This window comes from Lontra canadensis, unplaced genomic scaffold (genome assembly GCF_010015895.1).
Source record: "Lontra canadensis isolate GAN:19392208 unplaced genomic scaffold, GSC_riverotter_1.0 scaffold77, whole genome shotgun sequence".
NCBI classification, from domain to species: Eukaryota; Metazoa; Chordata; class Mammalia; order Carnivora; family Mustelidae; genus Lontra; species Lontra canadensis.
The window spans coordinates 9,554,567-9,579,271 of NW_022631071.1; the positions used below are offsets into that span (position 1 = coordinate 9,554,567).

The window sequence follows — 24,705 nt, forward strand, 5'->3', positions numbered from 1 at the left end:
TAGTACCATATTATTTAACCTTCATGTATTCATGCTCTTTCTAGATTTTTTCTTGTGGTTAAATAATACCTTCATAAAGTTATGGTTAGAAAACATGCATGAGGGGCGCTTGGGTGGCTCAGTGGGTTAAAGCCTCTGCCTTCAGCTCAGGTCATGATCCCAGAGTCCTGGGATCAAGCCCCGCATCGGGCTCTCTGCTCAGCAGGGAGCCTGTTTCCTCCTCTCTCCCTGTCTGCCTCTCTGCCTACTTGTGATCTCTGTCAAATAAATAAATAAATAAATAAATAAATAAATAAATAAATAAAATCTTTAAAAAAAAAAGACATGTATGATATACCTTTGATGTTTCTAATTTTTGAGACTTTTTTGGTGGCCCAATATGTGATCTATTCTGGAGAATGTTCTGTGTGCACTTGAAAAGAATGTGACTTCTGCAGTTTTAAAATAGAATGTTCTGAATATATTTATTAAATCCATCTGGTCTAGTGTGTCATTCAAAGCCACTGTTTCTTGGCTTTCTGTTTGGATGATCTGTCCATTGATGTAGGTGGGATGTTAAAATCTCCTGTTATGATTTTATTACTACCGAATTAGTTAGTTCCTTTATATTTGTTGTTAGCTCTCTTATACATTTGGGTGATCCCATGTTGGGTGCATAAGTATTTACAATCGTCATATCTTCTTGTTGGATCATTCCCTTTATTATTATATAATGCCATTCTTTGTGTCTTGTTACAGTCTTTGCTTAAAGTCTAGTTTGTCCAATATAAGTACTGATACTCCAGCTTCCTTTTGATATCTATTTGGATGATAATGCTTGCTTCTCCATCCCCTCACTTTCAATCTGCAGGTGACTTTAGGTCTGAAATGAGGCTCTTTTAGGTGCTATACAGATGGGCCCATTTTTTAAATACATTCTATCCCTCTTTGTATTTTGATAGGAGCATTTAATCAGTTTACATTCAAAGTAATTATTTATAAATATGTATTTATTGCAATTTTAAATTTTATTTTGTAGTTGTTTTCATAGAACTTCCCTGTTCCTTTCTTCCATTGGTTTCTTCTCTCACCATAAGTTGGCTTTCTTTAGTGATATACTTAAATTCCTTTCTCTTTATTTTTATAATATCTATTACTGGATTTTAATTTGTGGTTACCACTAGGTTTATATATAACATCTTCTGCATATAGCTGTCTTATTAAGCTGATGGTCACTTAAGTTTGAAACAATTTTTTAGGTTTCTTCTCCCTATCCTTTAGATATATTGTGTCATACCTTATATCAGTTTATTATGTGAGTTCATTGACTGATTTTAACAGATATGTCTATTTTTACTGATTTTATGTTTCTTGCTTTTCTTACTCTTATTTATGGTCTTTCCACTGAAAGTCTTCTTTAATATTTCTTGCAGGGTTGGTTTAGTGGTCATGTATTCTCTTAGCTTTTGTTTGTCTGGGACACTTTTTTTAAATATTTTATTTATTTATTTGACAGAGAGATGCACAAGAAAAGAGGGAACACAAGCAGAGGAAGTGGGAGAGGGAGAAGCAGGCTTCCCTCCAAGAAGTAAGCCTGATGCAAGGCTCAATTGCAGGACCCTGGGATCATGACCTGAGCTGAAGGCAGACACTTAATGACTGAGCCACCCAGGCACCCTGTCTGGAACAATTTTTATCTCTCCATTTATTCTGAATGATGGCCTTGCTGGATAGAACATTGTTTTAGCTACAGATTTTTTTTTAATTCAGCACCTTCAATATATTATGCCACTGCCTTCTGATCTTCAAAGTATCTTTTGAAAAATCCATTGATAGACTTATGAGGCTTATGAGATTTCCCTTGTATGTAACTCTTCTGCTGCTGCTTTTATTTTATTTCTTTGAAAGTTTTTTTTCTTTTTAAATATATTTATTATGTTTTTATTTTTTATTGTGTTATATTAGTCACCATACAATACATCATTAGTTTTTGATGTAGTGTTCCAAGATTCATTGTTTACATATAACACCCAGTGCTCCATGCAATACGTGCCCTCCTTAATACCTACCACCATGTCGCTTTTAATATCCTCTCTTTACCAGTACATTTTCCATTTTAATTACTATGTGTCATGGTGTGGAACTCCTTGGGTTGATTTCTTGGAGGATCTCTGTATCTCCTAGAATCTGATTTCTTTTTCTTTCACCAGATTAGGAAAGTTTTCAGCTTTTATTTTTTTGAATAAATTTCCTATCCTATTTTTTATACTCTTCTTTTGGGAAACTGTAATGTGAATGTTGTTACACTGGATAAAATTGCTGAGTTCTGCAAATCTATCCTCATATTCCATAATTTTTTCCTTTCACCTACTCAGTTTGATTGCATTCCATAATTCTGACCTGCAGGTTGATAATTTGTTCTTCCATTTCCTCTATTGTGCTATTTATTCCAACTAATTGATTTTTATTTTTATTAATTTATTTTCACTGTTCCAGAATTCATTGTTTATGCACCACACCCAGTGCTCCATGCAATACGTGCCCTCCATAATACTAGTATGTTTTTATTTTTATTCTTATTTACGGTGTTATCCATCTCTTATTTATTCTACCATGTTTTCTATCTCTTTGTTAAGAGTCTCATTGTTTTTCTCCCCTTTTATCTTAAGTCCAATGAGTATGCCTATGATACTTACTTTCCTTTTTTAAAAATTTTAATTTAAATTCTGGTTAGTTAACATACAGTGTGATATTAGTTTCATATATAAAATTTAGCAATTAAATATATAGAACACCTGGTGATTATCATAACAAGGGTCCTTCTTAATTCCCAGCACATATTTAACACATCTCCCGCCCACCCTCCATCTGGAAACCATCAGTTTGTTCTCAATATTGAAGAGCCTGTTTCTCTATTTGCATCTCTCTCTTCTTTTTTATATGCCCGTTTTTTCCTGTTTTGTCCATTCCATATATGTGTGATATCATACTATATTTGTCTTTCTCTTACTGACTTACTTTGCTTGGCATAATACTCTCTAGCTCCATTCATGTCATTGCAAATGGCAAGCTATCATCTTTTTGTGGCTGAGTAATATTGCATTGTGTATATATACCATTTCCTCTTTATTCTTTCATTAATTGATGGACACTTGAGCTGTTTCCAGATTTCAGATATTGTAAATAATGCTGCTATAAACGTTATGGTTTATTTCTTCCTTCAATTTTGTATTTTTGTATTATGTGGGTAAATATCTAGTAGAGCAAATGTTGCATCATAGGGTAGTTCTATATTTAACTTTTTGAACAACATCCATACTGCTTTTCCAGAGTGGCTGCACCAGTTTCATTTCCCACCAACATTGCAGTTGGTTCCCCTTTCTCCACATCGTCACCAACACATACTGTTTTGTGTTCCTGAATGTTGATTTTAGCCATTGTGACAAGGGTGAGGTAATATCTCATTATAGTTTTTATGTGAATTTTCCTGATGATGAATGATGTTGATTATGTTTTCATGTATCTGGTGGCCATCTGTATGCCGTCTTTTGAAAAATATCTACTGATGTTTTCTGCCTATTTTATTTTTAATTTGGAAATATATATTTTTTTAATGTTCAGGATTCATTAGTTGCATATAACACTCAGTGCTGATCACATCACATGCCCCATTTAACACCCATCACCTAGCTGCTCAATCTACCTACTCACCTCTCTTTCTGCAACCCTCAGTTTGTTTCCCAGTGTCAAGAATTTCTCATGGTTTATCTCCCTGTCTGATTTCTTCCCTTTCAGTTTTCCCTCCCTGTCCCTATGATCCTGGGTGCTATTCCTTATATTCCACATATGAATGAAACCATGTGATAATTGTCTTTCTCTGATTGACTTACCCTCTAGTTCCAACTGTGTCAGTGTAAATGGTAGATATTCATCCTTTCTGATGGCTGAATAATATTTCATTGCATATATGTACTACATCTTCTTTATCCATCCATCAGTTGAAGGACATCTAGGCTCCTTTCATAGTTTGACTATCGTGGACATTGCTGCTATGAACATTGGGATGCAAGTGCCCCTTTCATTTTACAAAATCTGTGTCTTTGGTGTAAATACCCAGTAGTGCAATTGCTGGGTCATATGGCAGCTCTATTTTTAAACTTCTTGAGGAACCTCCATACTCTTTTCCAGAGTGGCTGTACCAGCTTGTATTCCCACCAACAGTACAAGAAGGTTCCCCTTTATCCACATCCTTGCCAACATTTCTTGTTTTCTGTCTTGTTAATTTTAGCCCTTCTAACTGCTGTAAGGTGATATCTCATTGTCTTTTGCCTATTTTTTTAAACATTTTTATTTATTTATTTGACAGACAGAGATCACAAGTAGGCAGAGAAGCAGGCTCCCCACTGAGCAGAGAGCCCGATGCGGGGCTCTATCCCAGAACCCGGGATCATGACCTGAGCTGAAGTCAGAGGCTTTAACCCACTGAGCCACCCAGGTGCCCCGTCTTCTGCCTATTTTTATTTGGATTATTTGTATTTTGGATGTTGAGTTTTATATTTCCTTATATATTTGAGATATGCAAATCTTAATATCAGACGTCATTTACAAATATATTCTCCCATTCCATAGGTTGCTTCTAGTTTTGTTCATTGTTTCCTTTGCTATGCAGTACTTTTTATTTTGATGAAATCCGAATATTCTATTTTTGCTTTAATTTCCCTTACCTTAGGAAACATATCTAGAAAGAAGTTGCTACAACCAATGTCAAAGACATCACTGTTTGTGTTCTCCTCTAGGATCTTAATGGTTTTCTACTTCGAATTTAGGTTTTTCATCCATTTTCAATTTATTTTTTCTGTATAGTGTAAGAAGGTGGTCCAGTTTCATTCCTTTCCACATAGATGCCCAGTGTTCCTAACACTACTTGTTGAAGAGACTTTTTCCCACTGGATCTTCTTTCCTGCTCTGTTTAATATTAATTGAATATATAGTTGTGGGTTCATTTATGGATTTTCTATCCTGTTCCACTAATCCACGAGTCTATTTTTGTGCCAGTACCATACTGTCTTGGTCACTACAGATTTGTAATATCACTTGAAGTCTGGAATTGTGATGCCTCCACATTTGCTTTTCTTTTTCAAGGTTGTATTGTCTATTCAGGGTCTTTTGTGGATCCATACAAATTTTAGGATTGTTTTTCCTAGCTCTGTGAAAAATTCTATTGGTATTTTGATAGAAATTGCCTTAAATGTGTAGATTGCTTTGGGTAATATAGACATTTTAACAATATTGTTTCTTCTAATCCATGAGCAAGGAATGTTTTTCCATTTCTTTGTGTCATCTTCAGTTTCTTTCATCAGTGTTTTAAAATTTTCAGAGTATAGATATTTTACCTTTTTGGTAAGGTTTATTATACCTAGGTATCTTGTTGTTTTCAGTGCAATTGCAAGGGGTATTGATTCCTTGATTTCTGTTTCAGATGCCTCATTATTTATATACAAATGCAGCATATTTCTGTAAATTGATTTTTTATCCTGCAACATGACTGAATTCTGGTATCAGTTCTAGCAGTTTATGGTGGAGTCTTTTGGGTTTCCTATATATAGGATCAGGTCATCCTCAAATAGAAAAAAAAATTCCCTTCTCCCTTGTCAATTTGGATAGCTTTTATTTCTTTTTGTTGTGGGATATCTGAGGCCAGAACTTCCACTACTATGTAAATAACAGTGGTGAGAGAGGTTATCCCTTTCTTATTCCTGACTTTAGAGGAAAAGCTCTCATTTTTTTCCCCATTGAGGATGATATGAGCTGTGTTTTTGTTGTTTTGTTTTGTTTTGTTTGTTGTTTATGGCCTTTATTATTTTAAGATATGTTCGCTCTAACCCTACTTTGTTGAAGGCTGTTATCATGAATGATGTACTTTGTCAAATGTTTTTTCTGCATCTGTTGAAAGGATCATATGGTTATTACCTTTTCTTTTTTTAATACAATGTATCTCCTTGATTGATTTGTGAATATTGAACTACAATTGAAGCCCAGGAATAAATCCCACTTGATTGTAGTGAGTGATTATTTTAATGTAATATGGGATTCCAATTGCTAGTATGTTATTGAGAATTTTTACTTCTATGTTCATCAGGGATATTGGCCTGTAGTTCTCTTTTTTAGTGGGGTCTTTATCTGATTTTGTATCACAGTAATGCTAGTTTCATAGAAGGAATTTGGAATTTTCCTTCCTTTCCTGTTTTTGTTTTGTTTTGTTTTGTTTTTTGGAACAGTTTGACAAGAATAGGTATTACGTCTTCCTTAAATGTTTGGTAGAATTAACCCTTCAAGTCATCTAGTCCTGGACTTTTGCTTTTGGGGAGTTTTTATTACTGATTCAATTTCTTTACTGGTTATAGGTCTGTTCAAGTTTTCTATTTCTTCCTGCTTCAGTTTTGGTAATTTATATGTTTCTAGGAATTTATCTGTTTCTTCCAGGTTGTCCAATTTGTTGGCATATAGTTTTTCATAATATTCCCTTATAATTGCCTTTTTTGTGGTATTAGTTGTTATTTTTCCTCTCCTATTTATGATTTTAATTTTGGGGTCCTTTCTCTATTCTTTTTTGCAAGTCTGGCTAGGGGTTTATGATTTTTTTTTTAAAACTTTTTACAAGGAACTAACTCCTCTTTTCACTGATCTTTTTTACTATCTTTTTCATTTGTTCCTAGAGGATTTTTTATGCACTAATTTTTATTATTTCTTCCTTCTGATGGCTTTAGGCTTCACTTGTTTTTCTTCTTCTAGCTCCTTTAGGTGCAAGGTAGGATATTTGAGATTTTTTTTTGCTTTTTAACATATGCCTGTATTGCTATATATGTCCCTCTTACAACCACTTTCACTGCATCCCAAAGGTTTTGGACTACCGAGTCTGCATTTCATTTGTTTCTTTTTTTTTTTTAATTTCATCTTTTATTTCCTAGTTGACACATTCATTGCTTAATAAGAGGTTGTTTAGGAGGAGTCAAGATGGCAGAGAAGTAGCAGGCTGAGACTACTTCAGGTAGCGGGAGATCAGCTAGATAGCTTATCTGAAGATTGCAAACACCTACAAATCCAACAAGAGATTGAAGAGAAGAAGAACAGCAATTCTGGAAACAGAAAATCAACCACTTTCTGAAAGGTAGGACTGGAGGAGAAGTGAATCCAAAGCGACGGGAAGATAGACCGCTGGGGGGAGGGGCCAGCTCCCGGCAAGCAGCGCAGCAACGGAGCACAAAATCAGGACTTTTAAAAGTCTGTTCCACTGAGGGACATCGCTCCAGAGGCTTAACTGGGGGGAAGCCCACGCGGGGTCAGTGTGGCCTCAGGTCCCACAGGGTCACAGAAGGATCGGGGGTGTCTGAGTGTTGCAGAGCTTGCAGGTATTAGAACGGGGAAGCCGGCTACAGAGACAGAGCCGAGGAGTGACTCTCAGCTCGAGGTTACCTTGAACCGGTCACAGGCTCTGTCAGCTCGGAGCGCGTCCGGAGGCCAGGGTGAAAGGAGTAATTGGGCGCTGTTCTCTGAGGGCACACTGAGGAGTGGGGCCCCGGGCTCTCGGCTCCTCTGGGCCGGAGACTAGGAGGCCACCATCTTCATTCCCGTCCTCCGGAAATCTACGGAAAGTGCTCAGGGAACAAAACCTCCTGAAAGCAAACCCGAGCGGATTACTCAGCCTGGCCCCTGGTAAGGGTGGTGCAACTCTGCCTGGGGCAAAGACACTTGAGAATCACTACAACAGGCCCCTCCCCCAGAAGATCCACAAGAAACCCAGCCAGGGCCAAGTTCACCTACCAAGGAGTGCAGTTTCAATACCAAGGAGAGCAGCGGAATTCCAGAGGAGGAGAAAGCAAAGCACGGAACTCATGGCTTTCTCCCCATGATTCTTTAGCCTTGCAGTTCATTTAATTTTTTTTCTTTTTCAATTTTTTTCTTTTCTTCTGCTAATATTTTTTAACTTTTACCCTTTTCTTTTTTAATGTTTTTTAACTAGTTTATCTAATACATACATATATGTTTTTTTTCCTTTTTATATTTTTTCATTATTGGTTTTCTTTTTTAATTTGTTTCTTTTTTTTCTTTCTTTCTGAACCTCTTTTTATCCCCTTCCCCACCCCTCATGATTTGGGATCCCTTCTGATTTGGATAAAGCATATTTTCCTGGGGTTGTTGCCACCCTTTTAGTATTTTACTTGTTCCTTCATATACTCTTATCTGGACAAAATGACAAGGTGGAAAAATTCACCACAAAAAAAAAAAAAGAACAAGAAGCAGTACCAAAGGCTAGGGACCTAATCAATACAGACATTGGTAATATGTCAGATCTAGAGTTCAGAATGATGATTCTCAAGGTTCTAGCCGGGCTCGAAAAAGGCATGGAAGATATTAGAGAAACCCTGTCGGGAGGTATAAAAGCCCTTTCTGGAGAAATAAAAGAACTAAAATCTAATCAAGTTGAAGTCAAAAAAGCTATTAATGAGGTGCAATAAAAAATGGAGGCTCTCACTGCTAGGATAAATGAGGCAGAAGAAAGAATTAGTGATATAGAAGACCAAATGACAGAGAATAAAGAAGCTGAGCAAAAGAGGGACAAACAACTCCTGGACCATGAGGGCAGAATTTGAGAGATAAGTGACACCATAAGACGAAACAACATTAGAATAATTGGGATTCCAGAAGGAGAAGAAAGAGAGAGGGGAGCAGAAGGTATATTGGAGAGAATTATTGGAGAGAATTTCCCCAATATGGCAAAGGGAACAAGCATCAAAATCCAGGAGGTTCAGAGAACCCCCCTCAAAATCAATAAGAACAGGTCCACACCCCATCACCTAATAGTCAAATTTACAAGTCTTAGTGACAAAGAGAAAATCCTGAAAGCAGCCCGGGAAAAGAAGTCTGTAACATACAATGGTAAAAATATTAGATTGGCAGCAGACTTATCCAAAGAGACCTGGCAGGCCAGAAAGAGCTGGCATGATATATTCAGAGCACTAAATGAGAAAAACATGCAGCCAAGAATACTATATCCAGCTAGGCTATCATTGAAAATAGAAGGAGAGATTAAAAGCTTCCAGGACAAACAAAAACTGAAAGAATTTGCAAACACCAAACCAGCTCTACGGGAAATATTGAAAGGGGTCCTCTAAGCAAAGAGAGAGCCTAAAAGTAGTAGATCAGAAAGGAACAGAAACAATATACAATAACAGTCACCTTACAGGCAATACAATGGCACTAAATTCATATCTCTCAATAGTTACCCTGAATGTTAATGGGCTAAATGCCCCAATCAAAAGACACAGGGTATCAGAATGGATAAAAAAAACAAAACCCATCTATATGTTGCCTACAAGAAACTCATTTGAAACCCGAAGACACCTTCAGATTTAAAGTGAGGGGGTGGAAAAGAATTTACCATGCTAATGGACATCAGAAGAAAGCAGGAGTGGCAATCCTTAGATCAATTAGATTTTAAGCCAAAGACTATAATAAGAGATGAGGAAGGACACTATATCATACTCAAAGGATCTGTCCAACAAGAAGATCTAACAATTGTAAATATCTATGCCCCTAACGTGGGAGCAGCCAACTATATAAACCAATTAATAACAAAATCAAAGAAACACATCAACAATCATACAATAATAGTAGGGGACTTTAACACTCCCCTCACTGAAATGGACAGATCATCCAAGCAAAAGATCAACAAGGAAATAAAGGCCTTCAATGACACACTGGACCAGATGGACATCACAGATATATTCAGAACATTTCATCCCAAAGCAACAGAATACACATTCTTCTCTAGTGCACATGGAACATTCTCCAGAATAGATCACATCCTCGGTCCTAAATCAGGTCTCAACTGGTACCAAAAGATTGGGATCATTCCCTGCATATTTTCAGACCACAATGTTCTGAAGCTAGAACTCAATCACAAGAGGAAATTTGGAACGAACCCAAATACCTGGAGACTAAACAGCATCCTTCTAAAGAATGAACGGGTAAACCAGGAAATTAAAGAAGAATTGAAAAAAATCATGGAAACAAATGATAATGAAAACACAACGTTTCAAAATCTGTGGGACACAACAAAGGCAGTCCTGGGAGGAAAATATATAGCGGTACAAGCCTTTCTCAAGAAACAAGAGAGGTCTCAGATACACAACCTAACCCTACACCTAAAGGAGCTGGAGAAAGAACAAGAAAGAAACCCTAAACCCAGCAGGAGAATAGAAATCATAAAGATCAGAGCAGAAATCAATGAAATAGAAACCAAAAAAACAATAGAACAAATCAACGAAACTAGGAGCTGGTTCTTTGAAAGAATTAATAAGCTTGATAAAACCCCTGGCCAGACTTATCAAAAAGAAAAGAGAAAGGACCCAAATAAATAAAATCATGAATGAAAGAGGAGAGATCACAACTAACACTAAAGAAATACAGACAATTATAAGAACATACTATGAGCAACTCTACGCCAACAAATTTGACAATCTGGAAGAAATGGATGCATTCCTAGAGACATATAAAATACCACACCTGAACCAGGAAGAAATAGAAAGCCTGAACAGACCCATAACCAGTAAGGAGATTGAAACAGTCATCAAAAATCTCCAAACAAACAAAAGCCCAGGGCCAGACTGCTTCCCGGGGGAATTCTACCAAACATTTAAAGAAGAACTAATTCCTATTCTCCTGAAACTGTTCCAAAAAATAGAAATGGAAGGAAAACTTCCACACTCATTTTATGAGGCCAGCATCACCTTGATCCCAAAACCAGAGAAGGATCCCATCAAAAAAGAGAACTACAGACCAATATCCTTGATGAACACAGATGCAAAAATTCTCACCAAAATACTAGCCAATAGGATTCAACAGTACATTAAAAGGATTATTCACCACGACCAAGTGGGATTTATTCCAGGGCTGCAAGGTTGGTTCAACATCCGCAAATCAATCAATGTGATACAACACATTAATAAAAGAAAAACAAGAACCGTATGATACTCTCAATAGATGCTGAAAAAGCATTTGACAAAGTACAGCATCCCTTCCTGATCAAAACTCTTCAAAGTGTAGGGATAGAGGGCACATACCCCAATTTTTCAAAGCCATTTATGAAAAACCCATCGCAAATATCATTCTCAATGGAGAAAAACTGAAAGCTTTTCCTCTAAGGTCAGGAACACGGCAAGGATGTCCGTTCTCACCACTGCTATTCAACATAGTACTAGAAGTCCTAGCCTCAGCAATCAGACAACAAAAAGAAATTAAAGGCATCCAAATTGGCAAATAAGAAGTCAAACTATCACTCTTCGCAGATGATATGATACTATATGTGGAAAACCCAAAAGATTCCACCCCAAAACTGCTAGAACTTGTACAGGAATTCTGTAAAGTGTCAGGATATAAAATCAATGCACAGAAATCAGTCGCATTTCTCTACACCAACAACAAGACAGAAGAAAGAGAAATTAAGGAGTCAATCCCATTTACAATTGCACCCAAAACTATAAGATACCTAGGAATAAACCTAACCAAAGAGACTAAGAATCTATATACAGAAAACTATAAAGTACTCATGAAAGAAATTGAGGAAGACACAAAGAAATGGAAAAATGTTCCATGCTCCTGGATTGGAAGAACAAATATTGTGAAAATGTCTATGCTACCTAAAGCAATCTACACGTTTAATGTGGCTTTAGGTCTGAAATGAGTCTTTTGTAGGCAGCACATAGATAATTCTTTTTTATCCATTCTGACACCTCATATCTTTTTACTGGAACATTAATTCCATTAAAATTCCAAGTAATTTTTTTAATAGAGAGTAATTTGGGGAGGAACAAAGGGAGATGGAGAGAGAGAATCTTAAGCAAGCTCCACACTCAGCACAGAGCCCAACATGAGGCTCAATCCCACAACTCTGAGATCATGACCTGAGCTAAAATCAAGAGTTGACACTTAAACAGGCTACCCAGGGGCCCCAGCATTCAAAGTAAGTATTGATAGCTATGTATTTAGTGTCATTTTATTACTTATTTTGTCATTGTTTCTGGATATTTACTCTGTTCCTTTCCTGTCTTTGTCACTTTTGGTCTCTCTTTTCCACTCAAAGAGTCCCTTTAATATTTCCTGTAGGGCTGGTTTAGTGGTCATAAACTCCCTTAGATTTTGAGTGTTTGGGAAACTCTTGATCTCTTCTTTTATTATAAATTATAGCTTTGCTGACTGAAGAAGATTATGCTGAGGTTAAACCTTGCTGAATAGAGTAATCCTCACTGCAGCTTTTCCGATTAGCACTTTGAAAATATTATGCCACTCCCATCTGTTTTGCCACGTTTCTGTTGAGAAATCTCCAGCTAATTTTATGTGTCTTCCCTTCTAAGTTAGAGACTTCTTTGCCTTGCTGCTTTTAAGATTTTTTTTTTCTTTATCAGTATATTTTGCAAATTTAATTGCCATATGTTTTGTTGTGGGTCCACTTTTGTTGATTTTGTTGGGAGTTCTCTGTGCTTCCTGGATTTGAATGCCTTTTTCCTTCCCCAGATTAGAAAGTTTCAGCTATTGTTTCCTCAGTTAAGTTTTGTGTCCCCTTGTTGTTCTCTTCTTCCTCTGGGACTCCTGTAATATAGATGTTATTACGTTTGAAGAAGTCACTGAATTCCCCAAGGCTGTTCCTGTGTTCCATAATTCTTTCTCGCTATTGTTCAACTTTATCATCCTCTGTTATTTTATCTTCTATATCACTATTTATTCCTCTGCTTCTACCAGCCTTGTGTCCTTTGCATCAAGCCCTTTTCCAAACTCAATTATCACATTTATCATTTCTGAATATTTATTTTTTAACTCTTATTTCTGTGGTAAGGACCTCCCTGAAGTCTCCATTCTTTTCTCAGTCCCGGTGAATATCCTTTTGACTGTTGCTTTAAATTCTCCATCAGACATGTTACTTACATCTATTTTGCTTAGATTTCCTGTTTCATTTGGGATGAATTCTTCCCTCTTGACATTTTGTCTAAATTTCTGTTTTCTTCTATGTATTAGAAAAGCCCCTAATGTGTCCTTTTTGTGAAGTTAGTATCTTTATGGAAAGAAGGCCGTATAGCTTCCAGGGTCCGGTGCTTCAGGAATCGTCTTTGTTATGTGTTGCATGCATACTGCTATTGTATTTTGGCTGCTTTATCCTTTAGGCCCATTGTTTGCAGAATTTCTTATTGACTGAAGTGGGCAATGTTTGGTTCCTGAGTAAAATGTGGAGAGTTTTAATTAAGTGTGCTCTTGTCTGCTTGTGGAATGAGAACTAATACCATTTTCACTAGAACTGAAGTCCTGCAGAATTCTCTGGTCAGGAGACATGGTGTAAGGAGGGATTTCTGCTGGCCTTTTGGTGACAGAACCCACTGCACTGAGAATGAAGCAGTCTTTACTGAGAAAGGCAGTCCAACCAGAGCACAGGGGTATGGTTCTTGAGTTAAGCAAGTTAGGCAGCCATTGAGGGTGCTACATTGGTTCTGTCATGTGACTCCTGCTTTATGCTGAGGGGTGGGTGAGGGAAAAGATACTGGCCAGCTCCTTTGTCCTTAGAAAGACTTCTGGAATGCTTCCTTTCAGGGATGCACTCCAACATGGGGAATAGTCTCCCCAGTATGTGTCCTAGGTGTTGGGTCGGTGGGCTCCGGGAGTGCAGGAGTGCAGGAGGAACAATAGATATGATCACTGGGTCCCGAGGTCTTCCAGCCTCCTCCCCAACCCTTTCCTTAACCCTTGACTCTCCCGCCAAAAGGATGTATGCCCAGGTCAAGTCTCCATAGGTAACCTGATAGCTATGCAGGAAACAGAGGTATCAGGACCCCCCACCCCATACCCTCCGATCACCAAATACCCTACCATATATGGATGTGAGCACATGCCCTTCCTTGGCCCAATAAAAGACCCCCGCCAACTCCCTCCCAGTGCGACTTCCTCAACTCCTTTCTGAGTAGCAGAACCTTGCCCGAGAGTGCCCATCTACTCCCGGCACAACTTTCCTGGCTCCCCTTCTCCTGAGCCCTGAAACTTCGCTGGAGAGTGCCTTTAATAAATCTTGCCTTGCACCCACTTTGCCTGGTGTTTTGTTTACCTCGCCTGTGAAACTTTACATTAGGCACACATCAGATAGCTGTTCCCATGGCTTCTGCCCCAGGTTGTTTGTTTTCTCTCCAGGAATATGGCAGTGCCCTCAAGGCTCTATCACAGCCATGCCTTCTGACTTTTAAACCTCCAGTCTTTAAGCCCTGCTGGTTTCAAGAACTTACAAAAATCAGCATCTCTTGTTTTCCCAGCCAACAGCTTTAGGAACATGATCTCCTTGTTTGTTCCCCTGTCTTATCTGTGACCATGGCTCCCACCCCTTCTCAGCACCTACTGTTTCCTCCCTATAATATGTCTTCACACTTCCTACCTTCTTCAATGTGTATTCTCTCTTTAAATGTGGAGTTTATTCTGTCCATCCTCAGGTTAATTTCTAGGGTATTTAGAATGATTTGATAGTTATCTTATTGTGTTCATAGGATAAGAGGAGCATAGGTTCCTCCTACTCCTCCACCATCTTCTCTCTTCTCCCCTCTTATGATCATTACTTTAAATTCTCTATCAGACATATTACTTATATCCATTTCACTTAGGGCTCTTCCTGTAGTTTTGTCCTGTTCTTTCATTTGGGAAATATTCCTCTGTTTCCTCATTTTCTTTGCCTCTTTGTGTCTGTTTCTCTGTGTTAGGAAAAGTTAGCTATATCTTCTGCTCTTGAAAGTAGTGGCTAAGATTTACACTTTTAATAAGGTGATGCTTGTCCTTTGCCAGAGAGGATATGTCTCTGCTGCAGATACAAGGGACAGCCTGGTCTGTTCTGCAAAGTACACACAGATGGAGCTCACTGTGCTAGCTAGTTTTGTGCACTGGTCTTCTTCCACAGGGGACTCACAGCAGCTGTGTATGTACACTGAGGCCAGCTGGGGCCACTAAGTCAGGGCACACAGTGTCTACATATTTTGTACACCTGTCATATTCCATAGAGGAGGCACAGCTGCTGCTGAGCTTGGGGAAGCTGGTGGATGTTCTGCAAATTGAGTGTGGATGGGCTGCATAATGCCTGCAAGTTTTGTGCACCAGTCCTGTTCCACAGGGATCAGGCCACCACTATGAAGGTCTGGGTTAGCTGGGGTCTGATTCACAAAGTGTGTGAGTGAGGCTCACGATTTTAACAAGTTGCAAAATCATCAGCAGATAGTGCCTGGACACTGCTGAAGGACTGAGGCCCCACAAAGCATGCAGTTGGGAGATGTAGTGTTGGCAAAGTTTGCATGGGTCTTCTGGGGGAGAGGGCCCATAGCACTGGTACCAAGGCAGGCCAGGATAAGGGGTGGGGGTGAAGTGTAACTGAGTTTCCATGTGAATACTTATGCTGTGCTAGTTCCCACAGGTAGCTGTGTGTGTATGTGGAGGTTGGAGGAGGGAAATGGAGCCTACCAACTTCTTTGTTCCTGGAGGAGTCTCCCAGTGAAAACTGTGGCTCTGGGACCATGCTCTGTTATTAGTAAATAACTCTACCATATATTCTAGGTATTTTTCCAAATTGCTAGTTCTATGCTGCATCTCACAGGCAGTTTTTTGTGCTGTCTCTTTAGAGGTAGGAACTCAATTTCTCTGGCTCTCCCAGAGCTGAACCTGCTGATTTTTAACATTCCAGGCTTTAATTCCTGCTGCTGTATGAACTCATGAAATTCAGCCTCTTTGGTTCTTAGAGTCAATTCTATGGGGATTTTCCTCCCTGTGTAGCTCCGTGGTATGAGGGTCTGTTTCTCTCCCCTCCCTGAAGCCATGGCTCCCACCCAGAAATGGCTCACAAGTTCATTTAGCTCCCCACTATGTCTCCACCCTTCCTACCCTCTTTGATGTGGTCTCTTCTGTCCATTTAGTTGTAGAGTTTGTTCTGCCAGTCTTTGTGTTGTTCTCTGGGTTATTTATATTGATCTGTTATCTAGTTGTATTAATGGAACAAGACAAGCTTAGGGTCCTCCTGCTCCACCATCTTGCCCAGAAGTCTGTATGTTCTACTTCTTTCAAAAATGCTGTTGGCATTTTGATAGGGTTTGCATTAAATGTGTATATTGCCTTAGGTAGTACAGACATTTTAACAGCATTGGTTCTTGCTATCCATGAGCATGGAGTATCTTTCCACTAGCTTGTGTCATCTTCAATATCTTTTATTAATGTTTTCTGGTTTTCAGAGTACAGATCTTTCACCTAAGGTGCTTAAGTTTATCCCCAGATATTTTATTATTTTTGGTGCAATTTTGTATGGGTTATTTCTTAATTTATCTTTCTCTACTTAATTATTAATGTATAGAAATGCAACAGAATTCTGTTTATTATTGTGTGCTGCAACTTTACTGAGTATATTTATAAGTTCTAGTACTTTTTAAAAGTAGAATCTTAGAGTTTTTCTATATATGGTATTGTGTCATCTGCAAATAGTGAAAATTTTGTTTATTCCTTACCAATTTGAATCCTTTTTATTTCTTTTTCTTGTTTGATTGCTGGGATGATGACTTCCAGTACTACACTGAATGAAAATGGAGAGTGGTCATCCTTGTCTTGTTCCTGATCTTAGAGGAAAAGCTCTGTTTTCCACCATTGAGTAAGGTGTTAGCTGTGGGTTTTCATATACAGCCTTTATTATGCTGGGTTATGTTGCCTCTAAACTTACTTTGTTGATGGTTTGTACCATGAAGGTATATTGTACTTTGTCAAATGCTTTTTGTGCATCTATTGAAATGGTCATATGGTTTTTATCATTTCTTTTGTTAATGTGATGTATCACATTGGTTGATTTTATATTGAACCACACTTGCATCCCAAGAATAAATTCCCACTTGACTGGATTTTTTATTTTTATTCTTTAAGGCAGTTGGTGCATTTTAATTGGTTGGTTTAATCCATTTGTATCTAAGTAGTAAATAGGTAATGACTTACTTTTGCCATCTTGTGAATACTTTTTTGGTTTAAACTTGCTCTGTCCTTGTCTTCTATTGTTGCCTTCCATTGTTATTTGTTAAGTTGTTTTGGTAGTGATTTGCTTTGATTCTTTTCTCTTTATCTTTTGAATATCTATCATAGTTTTTAACTTCTTGTTTAACTTGAGTTTGTATACAATATGTATATTATTTATATGTTTATTTATTTATTTAGGGAGAAGCAGACTCCCCCATGAGCAGGGAGCCTGATGCAGGATCCTCTGATTAAGACCTGAGCTGAAGGCAGATGCTTAACTGACTCAACCACCCAGGGGTCCCTGCAATGATGCCATTTCTAAACAAGTTCACGTTCTGAGGTGTTAGGGGTGAGGATTTCAATATATCTTTTTATTTTAATTTAATTTAATTTTTTTCAGTGTTCAATATATCTTTTTTTTTTTTTTTTTTTTTTTTTTTTTATATTTTTTTTTTTTAAAAAATAAATTTATATATTTTTTTTCCCCCCAGGGGTACAGGTCTGTGAATCTCCACGTTTACAAACTTCACAGCACTCACCATAGCACATACCCTACCCAATGTCCATAACCCCCCCCAACCCTCCTCTGCCCAGCAACCCTCAGTTTGTTTTGTGAGATTAAGAGTCACTTATGGTTTGTCTCCCTCCCAATCCCAACTTGTTTCATTTACTCTTCTCCTACCACATTAACCCCCCATGTTGCATCTCCTCTCCCTCATATCAGGGAGATCATATGATAGTTGTCTTTCTCCGATTGACTTATTTCGCTAAGCATGATACCCTCTAGTTCCATCCATGTTGTTGCAAATGGCAAGATTTCATTTCTTTTGATGGCTGCATAGTATTCCATTGTATATATATACCACATCTTCAATATATCTTTTTAAGGGGCACAATTCAACCCATAGAAAAAGTGAGTTAAAAAAATTACAGATGCCAAATTCTGGACCCAGACTCAGTTGGTCCCTTCTTTTCCGAGTTGTTCTCACACTACCTGGGTTGATCAGTTTCTCAAATTACTTACAGAGCTCTCTAGTGTTTAGCAACTACTCAACTGCCTTGCACTTCAATAAAAGTTTTATTTTAAGTAGATAATAATTTAACTCATTTTTTCCCTTATATTCAGCTAGCCAGTATACAGTACACTATTAGTTTTTGAAGTAGTGTTCAACTAATGAATCATTGAAAAATTTAACTTCTATTACATACAAAAACTCTCCACTTTTACTTTCCTACACACATTTTTTGTTTTTGAGTCAGAATTTTCTTCTTATATTGTGTATTCATTAACAAATTTTTGTCTTTTCATTTTTATTTTTTATATATAATTTTTTATTTTTTAAATTTCTTTTCAGTGTACCAGAATTCATTGTTTATGCACCACACCCAGTGCTCCATGCAATACCTGCCCTCCATAATACCCACCACCAGGCTCACCCAACTTCCTACCCCCTGCCCCTTCAAAACCCTCAGATTGATTTTCAGAGTCCATAGTCTCTCATGGTTTATCTCCCCCTCCAGTTTCCCTCAACTCCCTTCTCCTCTCCATCTCCCCATGTCCTCCGTGTTATTTCTTGTGCTCCACAAATAAGTGAAACCATATGATAATTGACTCTCTCTGCTTGATTTATTTCACTCAGCATCATCTCTTCCAGTCCCGTCCATGTTGATACACAGTTTAAAATTTTCTTTTTTTATTATGTTCGGTTAGTCACTGTATAGCACATAATTAGTTTTTGATGTAGTGTTCAGTGATTTATTAGTTAAGTACAATTATTTATGCACCATTACAGTGTTACATTAACCTGTATTTATGTATTCATTTACCTTTTCCAGTGATATTTATGCATTCCTGTGATTTAACACTGCTGTTTTTATTGTGTTTTCATTTTATTTTAAGAACCCCCTCAAGCATATCTTGTAAGGGAATTCTAATGGTTATGAACTACTTCAATTTTTGTTACCTGGAGAAAACTTTATTTTTTCTTATATTTTTGAAAAATTTTTCCAGTTACTGTATTTTTGGTGATAAGTTTCTTTTAGCACTTTAAATATACCATCCTATTCTCTTCTGCTCTGCAAAGTTTCTGCCAAGAAATCTGCTTATTGTCTTATGGTGCTTTCTTCATATGTAACAAATTGACTTTTCCCTTGATACGTTCAAATATTCTCTCTGTCCTTGATCTCTGACAATTTGATTATAATGTATCTCAGTGTAGTCTTCTTTGGATTGATCATATTTGAGGATTTTTGAGCCTCATTAACGTGGTTATCAATTACCCTCCTTAGATTTGGAATTTTTCAGTAATTATTTCTTTAATAAAGCTTGTTTCCCCCTTTCTCTCTCTTTTTCTCCCCCCTGAAACTCCCATAATGCATATATCAGTGTGAGAGAAACAATATAACCTGATATTCTATAAATCCTGTAGGCTTACTTTCCCCTATTTCATTTTTTTCCTACTTCTACTCTGACTGAAAAATTTTAAATGACCTATTTTCAAGTTTGCAGTTTGTTCCTTCTTGATTAACTGTGTCTTATATTAAAGTTTCTATCATATTTTCTGTTTCTTTCACTGTATTCTTCAACTCCAGAATTTCTTCCAGAATCTCTTATTGACTTCTACCTCTGTTGAACTCCTCATTGTGTTCATGTATTGCTTTCCTGATTTCTTTGAGTTATGTTAAGTGTGTTCTCTTATAATTTATTCAGCTTGCAGAAAACAATTATTATGTAATTATTATTTGAATTCTTTGTCAGGCATTTCACCACAGATCTTCATTTCTTTAGGGTCAGTTTATTTTAAAAAAATTTTCCTTTTGTGTGGTGTTTTATTGATTGTTTATCTTCTCTCTGACTTTGCATTGCTATCTGCATATTTGAGGCGGTAGCATCTCTTTCAGATTTTATGGACTCACTTCAGTAAGGAAAGACCTTCATGTGCAGGTGGATACAAAGACATTGGCTGGGTGGGGTGTGGCAGCTCTGGCTCTAGGACAGTGAAATGACAGCTCCAAATCTAGGAATAGGGAGGCACAACATTGTTGACTTTGTGCAATTCTATCAGCTGAGATCGCCATTGGAAAAGACTGCCAGGTTCTTTGACAGACAAACCTGTGGTTGTCTGTGGTGGCAGTGAGAGCTGCTGGAGTCCTCACTGGAGAAGACTGCTGAGGTCTACGTGTTCTCCAATAACCCATGAGGGGAAGTTATGGTGAAAGGGATCTCTCCTGATAACACACTCTAGTGTGCATATACACACAAGGCAGTAGTGTTCATTTATAGACTTCAAAAATCTCAGGGACTTCATATAAATATGTATTATTATTATTTTCATCATTATAATTATTTTTATATCTGCTTATCTTCCGTACATCAAGATAAGGACAAATTGCCATCTTCAAGCTCAAACACAGTGGCTACTCTAGTTTCATTTCTACACCAAATATAACATTATACACAGATGGAAACCTAATACTTTATTTTATCACAATGATGGATGGATGGAGTTAGGACAGATTGTATTTAGCCAGGAAAATTAACTACTTACTACGTTAGAAATTAGGTAATCAGTCCATCTCTCAAAATGTCTTTATTGTCCTGTTATAAAGTAACAACTTAGAAATTTTGTACAGTTTTTCATAAACTGGTATACCTAAGAAAAATATGACAGAAATTACTGCTTGAACTCCCATTAATTTTTATTGGTAAAAAAAATATTTTTATATACAAGAGGTTTCCTGTCAAATGTGGTTATTTCTAAGACACTATAAGATTTGAAAGCCAATATGAAGTAAGAGGTGTTAGAACTGGGAAACTGATCATCAGTTTATTAGTGTATCCTCATGTAAAAACAACTTTTATTTGAAGGGTTTGATAAAATAAAATTTCTGCTACAGAATAGCATTAAAGAGGAGGAAGAATGTAAATAAAACAGACTCTGGACTTAACCAGACATGGGATTGAAATGTACCTCTGCCACTTACTAGCTTTGGGACTATGAGCAAAGCTGAACCACATTGTGCCTTTGTTTCCTTATTTGCAAAATAGAGTATTGAAAATGTCTTTTTTTTTCTGGAAATTTGGTAATAATTAAATATGTTAGCACAGGAGATAGATGAATAAATGCTGCACAACATTGAGATTACAATTAACAATACTGTATTATACACTTGAAAGTTGCTAAGAGACTAGATCTTACAGGTTCTCACCATAAAAAAATAATAATGTGATGTGATGGTGGTGTTAGATTAACGCTATGGTGGTATCATATTACAATAGATAAGTGTAACAAATCAACACACTTTACACTTTAAACTTACACAGTGTTATATATCGATTATATCTAAATTAAAAAAATGGAACTAAAGAACAAACATGGGAGATAGTACATAATAACTGGTAACTTATTATTCTTTGCTTAGTACCAATTTTAGTATTATCTATGTGTTGCTTACAGTTGCCACAAATTAAATAATGCATTTTTCCATTGATTTCCTGCTGTGAACACTGATTGAAGCCCAGCCCTCATTCCATAATTAACTCTGAACATTTTAATTTTAGATGAGGAGAGCTACACTGTATTAAAGTCAAAGTATTTTATTATACTGATCTGAGTCAGTTATTTCCCTCTTTAATTACCCTGCTTTTTTCCCCTCTAAAATAAAGTCCCACTGGGATTGAAATTCTAGGAACCTAAAAGAAGAGAGATAAGACTGCCACCAATCTACCTATCACATTATATTAAATTGAGCTACAGATTTAGATCAGAAACCTATGGCTTCTAAGACTATCTTTGGTTGCCCTTTCTTATTTCCCAATAAAATTAAGCCATAATTATTTATTTAATTGTTTATGTATCCATTAATGTATGTTGATATCTATAATCCAAGTTACTTTCAAAAGAGACCTGAGGGGTAGTCTTATGATCAAAACCAAGGTAAAATTATCACAAGATAAAGGAGAAAAAACAACTGGCAAGAAGGGAAAAGATATTCCATTCCACAGGCATCTTTCTCTTCCTTTCTTCTGCCTTTTTCTTTTCTTTGCTTTCTCTTTGTTCTACTTCTTTTCATTAGCCCTTGCCAATGACCTGAGTATGCCAGCACCTTTACTTAGCAAAGGAGGTTACCACCTAAAATGACTTCAGGTGAGCCAAGGTGGATTTTCAGAACTCTCAGAGGTACATTGTTGAGAGAAAGTTAATGTAAGAAGCCTGGGGTGAAACTGAAGGGGACAACATTTCAAAGGCAAAAGGTAAAGTAGCTAACACTATAAAAAATAAAAAAAAATAAATAAAAAGATATAAAAAATAGTAATTGATTCCACTATAAAAACAATGAAGGTAACTGCTTCCTGAAATGTAATTCTGATTTTAATGGTTTTCTAGTTTCACTGTACTAGTTAGAGGTAGGGTTAATCATCCTTATGCAATAACTGCTCAAAATCAAAGTATACAAATTATTCTCTCCTCTCCCCCTCATACTTTCTCTCTCCAATCTCAGAATACATTAGTGAGAGTCACCTATCTTGTAGTCCTGAAGACACTCACCAGTGTTAGAATTAAGATCATCAGGCTCTGACTCAGTCCCATTTTGGTTTCCATTTCCCTGAAGAGTGTTTATTGCCATAAGCTTCATCTTCTGCAGCTTCATTGCCTCAGCCATTGCTGCAGCTGTTATACCTAAAACGAGAACAATCCCTTTTAAAATGAGGACAATTTCTTAATGTAATTTAAAGCTGGATAACAGACCAATGCTTCATAGAACAAACCAAAAGAAATCCCTTATCTAATTTGTGAATAATGTTCTTTACCAAGTAATGTTCAACTCCTGTTTTTTTTTTTTAGTTCATCTTACAATGGATGGTTTAAAAATCTACAAAATCATTAAATGAATATTAAATTCCATATAAAATAACATTGTCAGAGAAAGCACTGTGAAATACTTGAAGAAATTACTTTTTAGTGAATGTATTGTTGGGATTTCTGCTAAAGGATGAGCTGTCTTCCCTGTGAGAATTACCTTAGAAGGGAGGGGGAGAGAGGAGGGAGAAAATGATTTCAGATTGTCTTTGTACCTTTTTCCTTACTCTTGCTTATGCATTGAGGAACCAAATAAATGAAAATATGACAAGTAATCTCTGAAAATATGCCAGCCCCCACAGTATAATTACATTCTTTTGTATTAATATAAAATAGTGTACCCCAATGTTTATGGCAGCAATACCCACAATGGCCAAAATATGAAAAAAGTCAAGATGTCCATCAACAGATGAATGGATAAAGAAGATGTGTGTGTGTGTGTGTGTGTGTGTGTGTGTGTGTGTGTGTGTGTAGATAGATTGATAGATATAAAGAATATTATTCAGGCATCAAAAAGAATGAAATGTTGTCATCTGCAACAATGTAGATAGAACTAGGGGGTATTATGCTAAGTGAAATAAGTCAGAGAAAGAAAATACTATATAATTTCATTTATATATGGAATTTAAGAAACAAAACTGATGAACATAGTGGAAGGGAAGGAAAAATAAGATAAAAACAGAGAGAGGCAAACTATGAAACCCTTAACTATAGGAAACAAACTAAGAAGGGTGAGCCATAGCAGGACTACCACCCATAAGAGCACAGAAGCATATGTGGAATCGCAACATGAAATTGGCAGTTTACAAAATGCTGGGGGAAAACAAGAAACAGATCTGTTCATACTGATTTAGTAGCATATTGGGGAACCTTGAAAATGAGAGAGTTGGGGAGGAAGCAAGATGGCGGAAGAGTAGGGGACCTAATTTCATTTGGCCCCTTGAATTTAGCTAGATAACTATCAAACCATTCTAAACACCCATGAATTCAGCCTGAGATGTAAGGAAAAAATATCTGGAACTCTATAAGTAGAAAAGTGTCTGCTTTTTGCAAGGCAGGAGGGGTAGAGAAGTGAATCTGAAGGGAGATATTGGAACATAAATGGAGAGGGGAGGGAGCCTCCATAAGTCGGCTACCAGAAAGTGATGTAGTCCCAGATGACAAAATCATAACTGTTAGAAATCTGTTCCAGTGAGAGACATCCCTGTCTGAAAGGGGCTCACGGGATGAAAGGGGCAGAATTCTAAGTGGGTCAGTGTGGTTTCAGCATCCCAGGGGTCACAAAACTAACAGGGGTGACTGAGCCAGTAAAGTGCCCAAGCAGTAGAGTGAGGAAACTGGTTACTGTCAGTTAGCTGGGTAGGGGGTCGGGGTGGAGGTGGGTAAGGGCTCTCAGCTCAGTCACCAAAAACTGCAAGCCAGGCCCAATTGGATGGCCACTCTCTGCCTGGGCACCAATAAGTAGAATGATACTCAGGGACCCTCCACCATCCCCTGGGAGTAGTGGAGCAAGTGCGTGCATCATCCCATGACAGCTCTCAGTGCCAAGGCCCTACAAAGGGCATTAGTGCAGTATCCTCAGACTCTCCCCAGGAGGACAGCCATGGGCACACACCACAGGAGTCTGCAGAGTTTAGCACAAACAATAGTGAAGATTGTTTGTCTCAGAGTGTTTACTGAGGAGGAGAGACTGTGATCTTTTGGTTCTGAGGCTGGAGATCAGGGCATGGCCATTTTTATTTTGATCCTCTAAAGAGGCACAGAAAGCCTTCAAGAAAAAAAAAAAAAAGCCACACAGAGGACCAGC

General features: G+C 37.3%; 1 protein-coding gene across 1 annotated transcript in view; it reads right to left on the reverse strand.

Annotated features, from left to right (window-relative positions):
• Positions 1-24,705, reverse strand: part of DACH2 (dachshund family transcription factor 2) — an 842,698-nt gene that overhangs the window by 247,581 nt on the left and 570,412 nt on the right. The window contains exon 4 of the mRNA XM_032881812.1: positions 22,587-22,718. Within this exon, the coding sequence (XP_032737703.1) occupies positions 22,587-22,718 (132 nt within the window). The remainder of the gene's footprint in view (positions 1-22,586; positions 22,719-24,705) is intronic.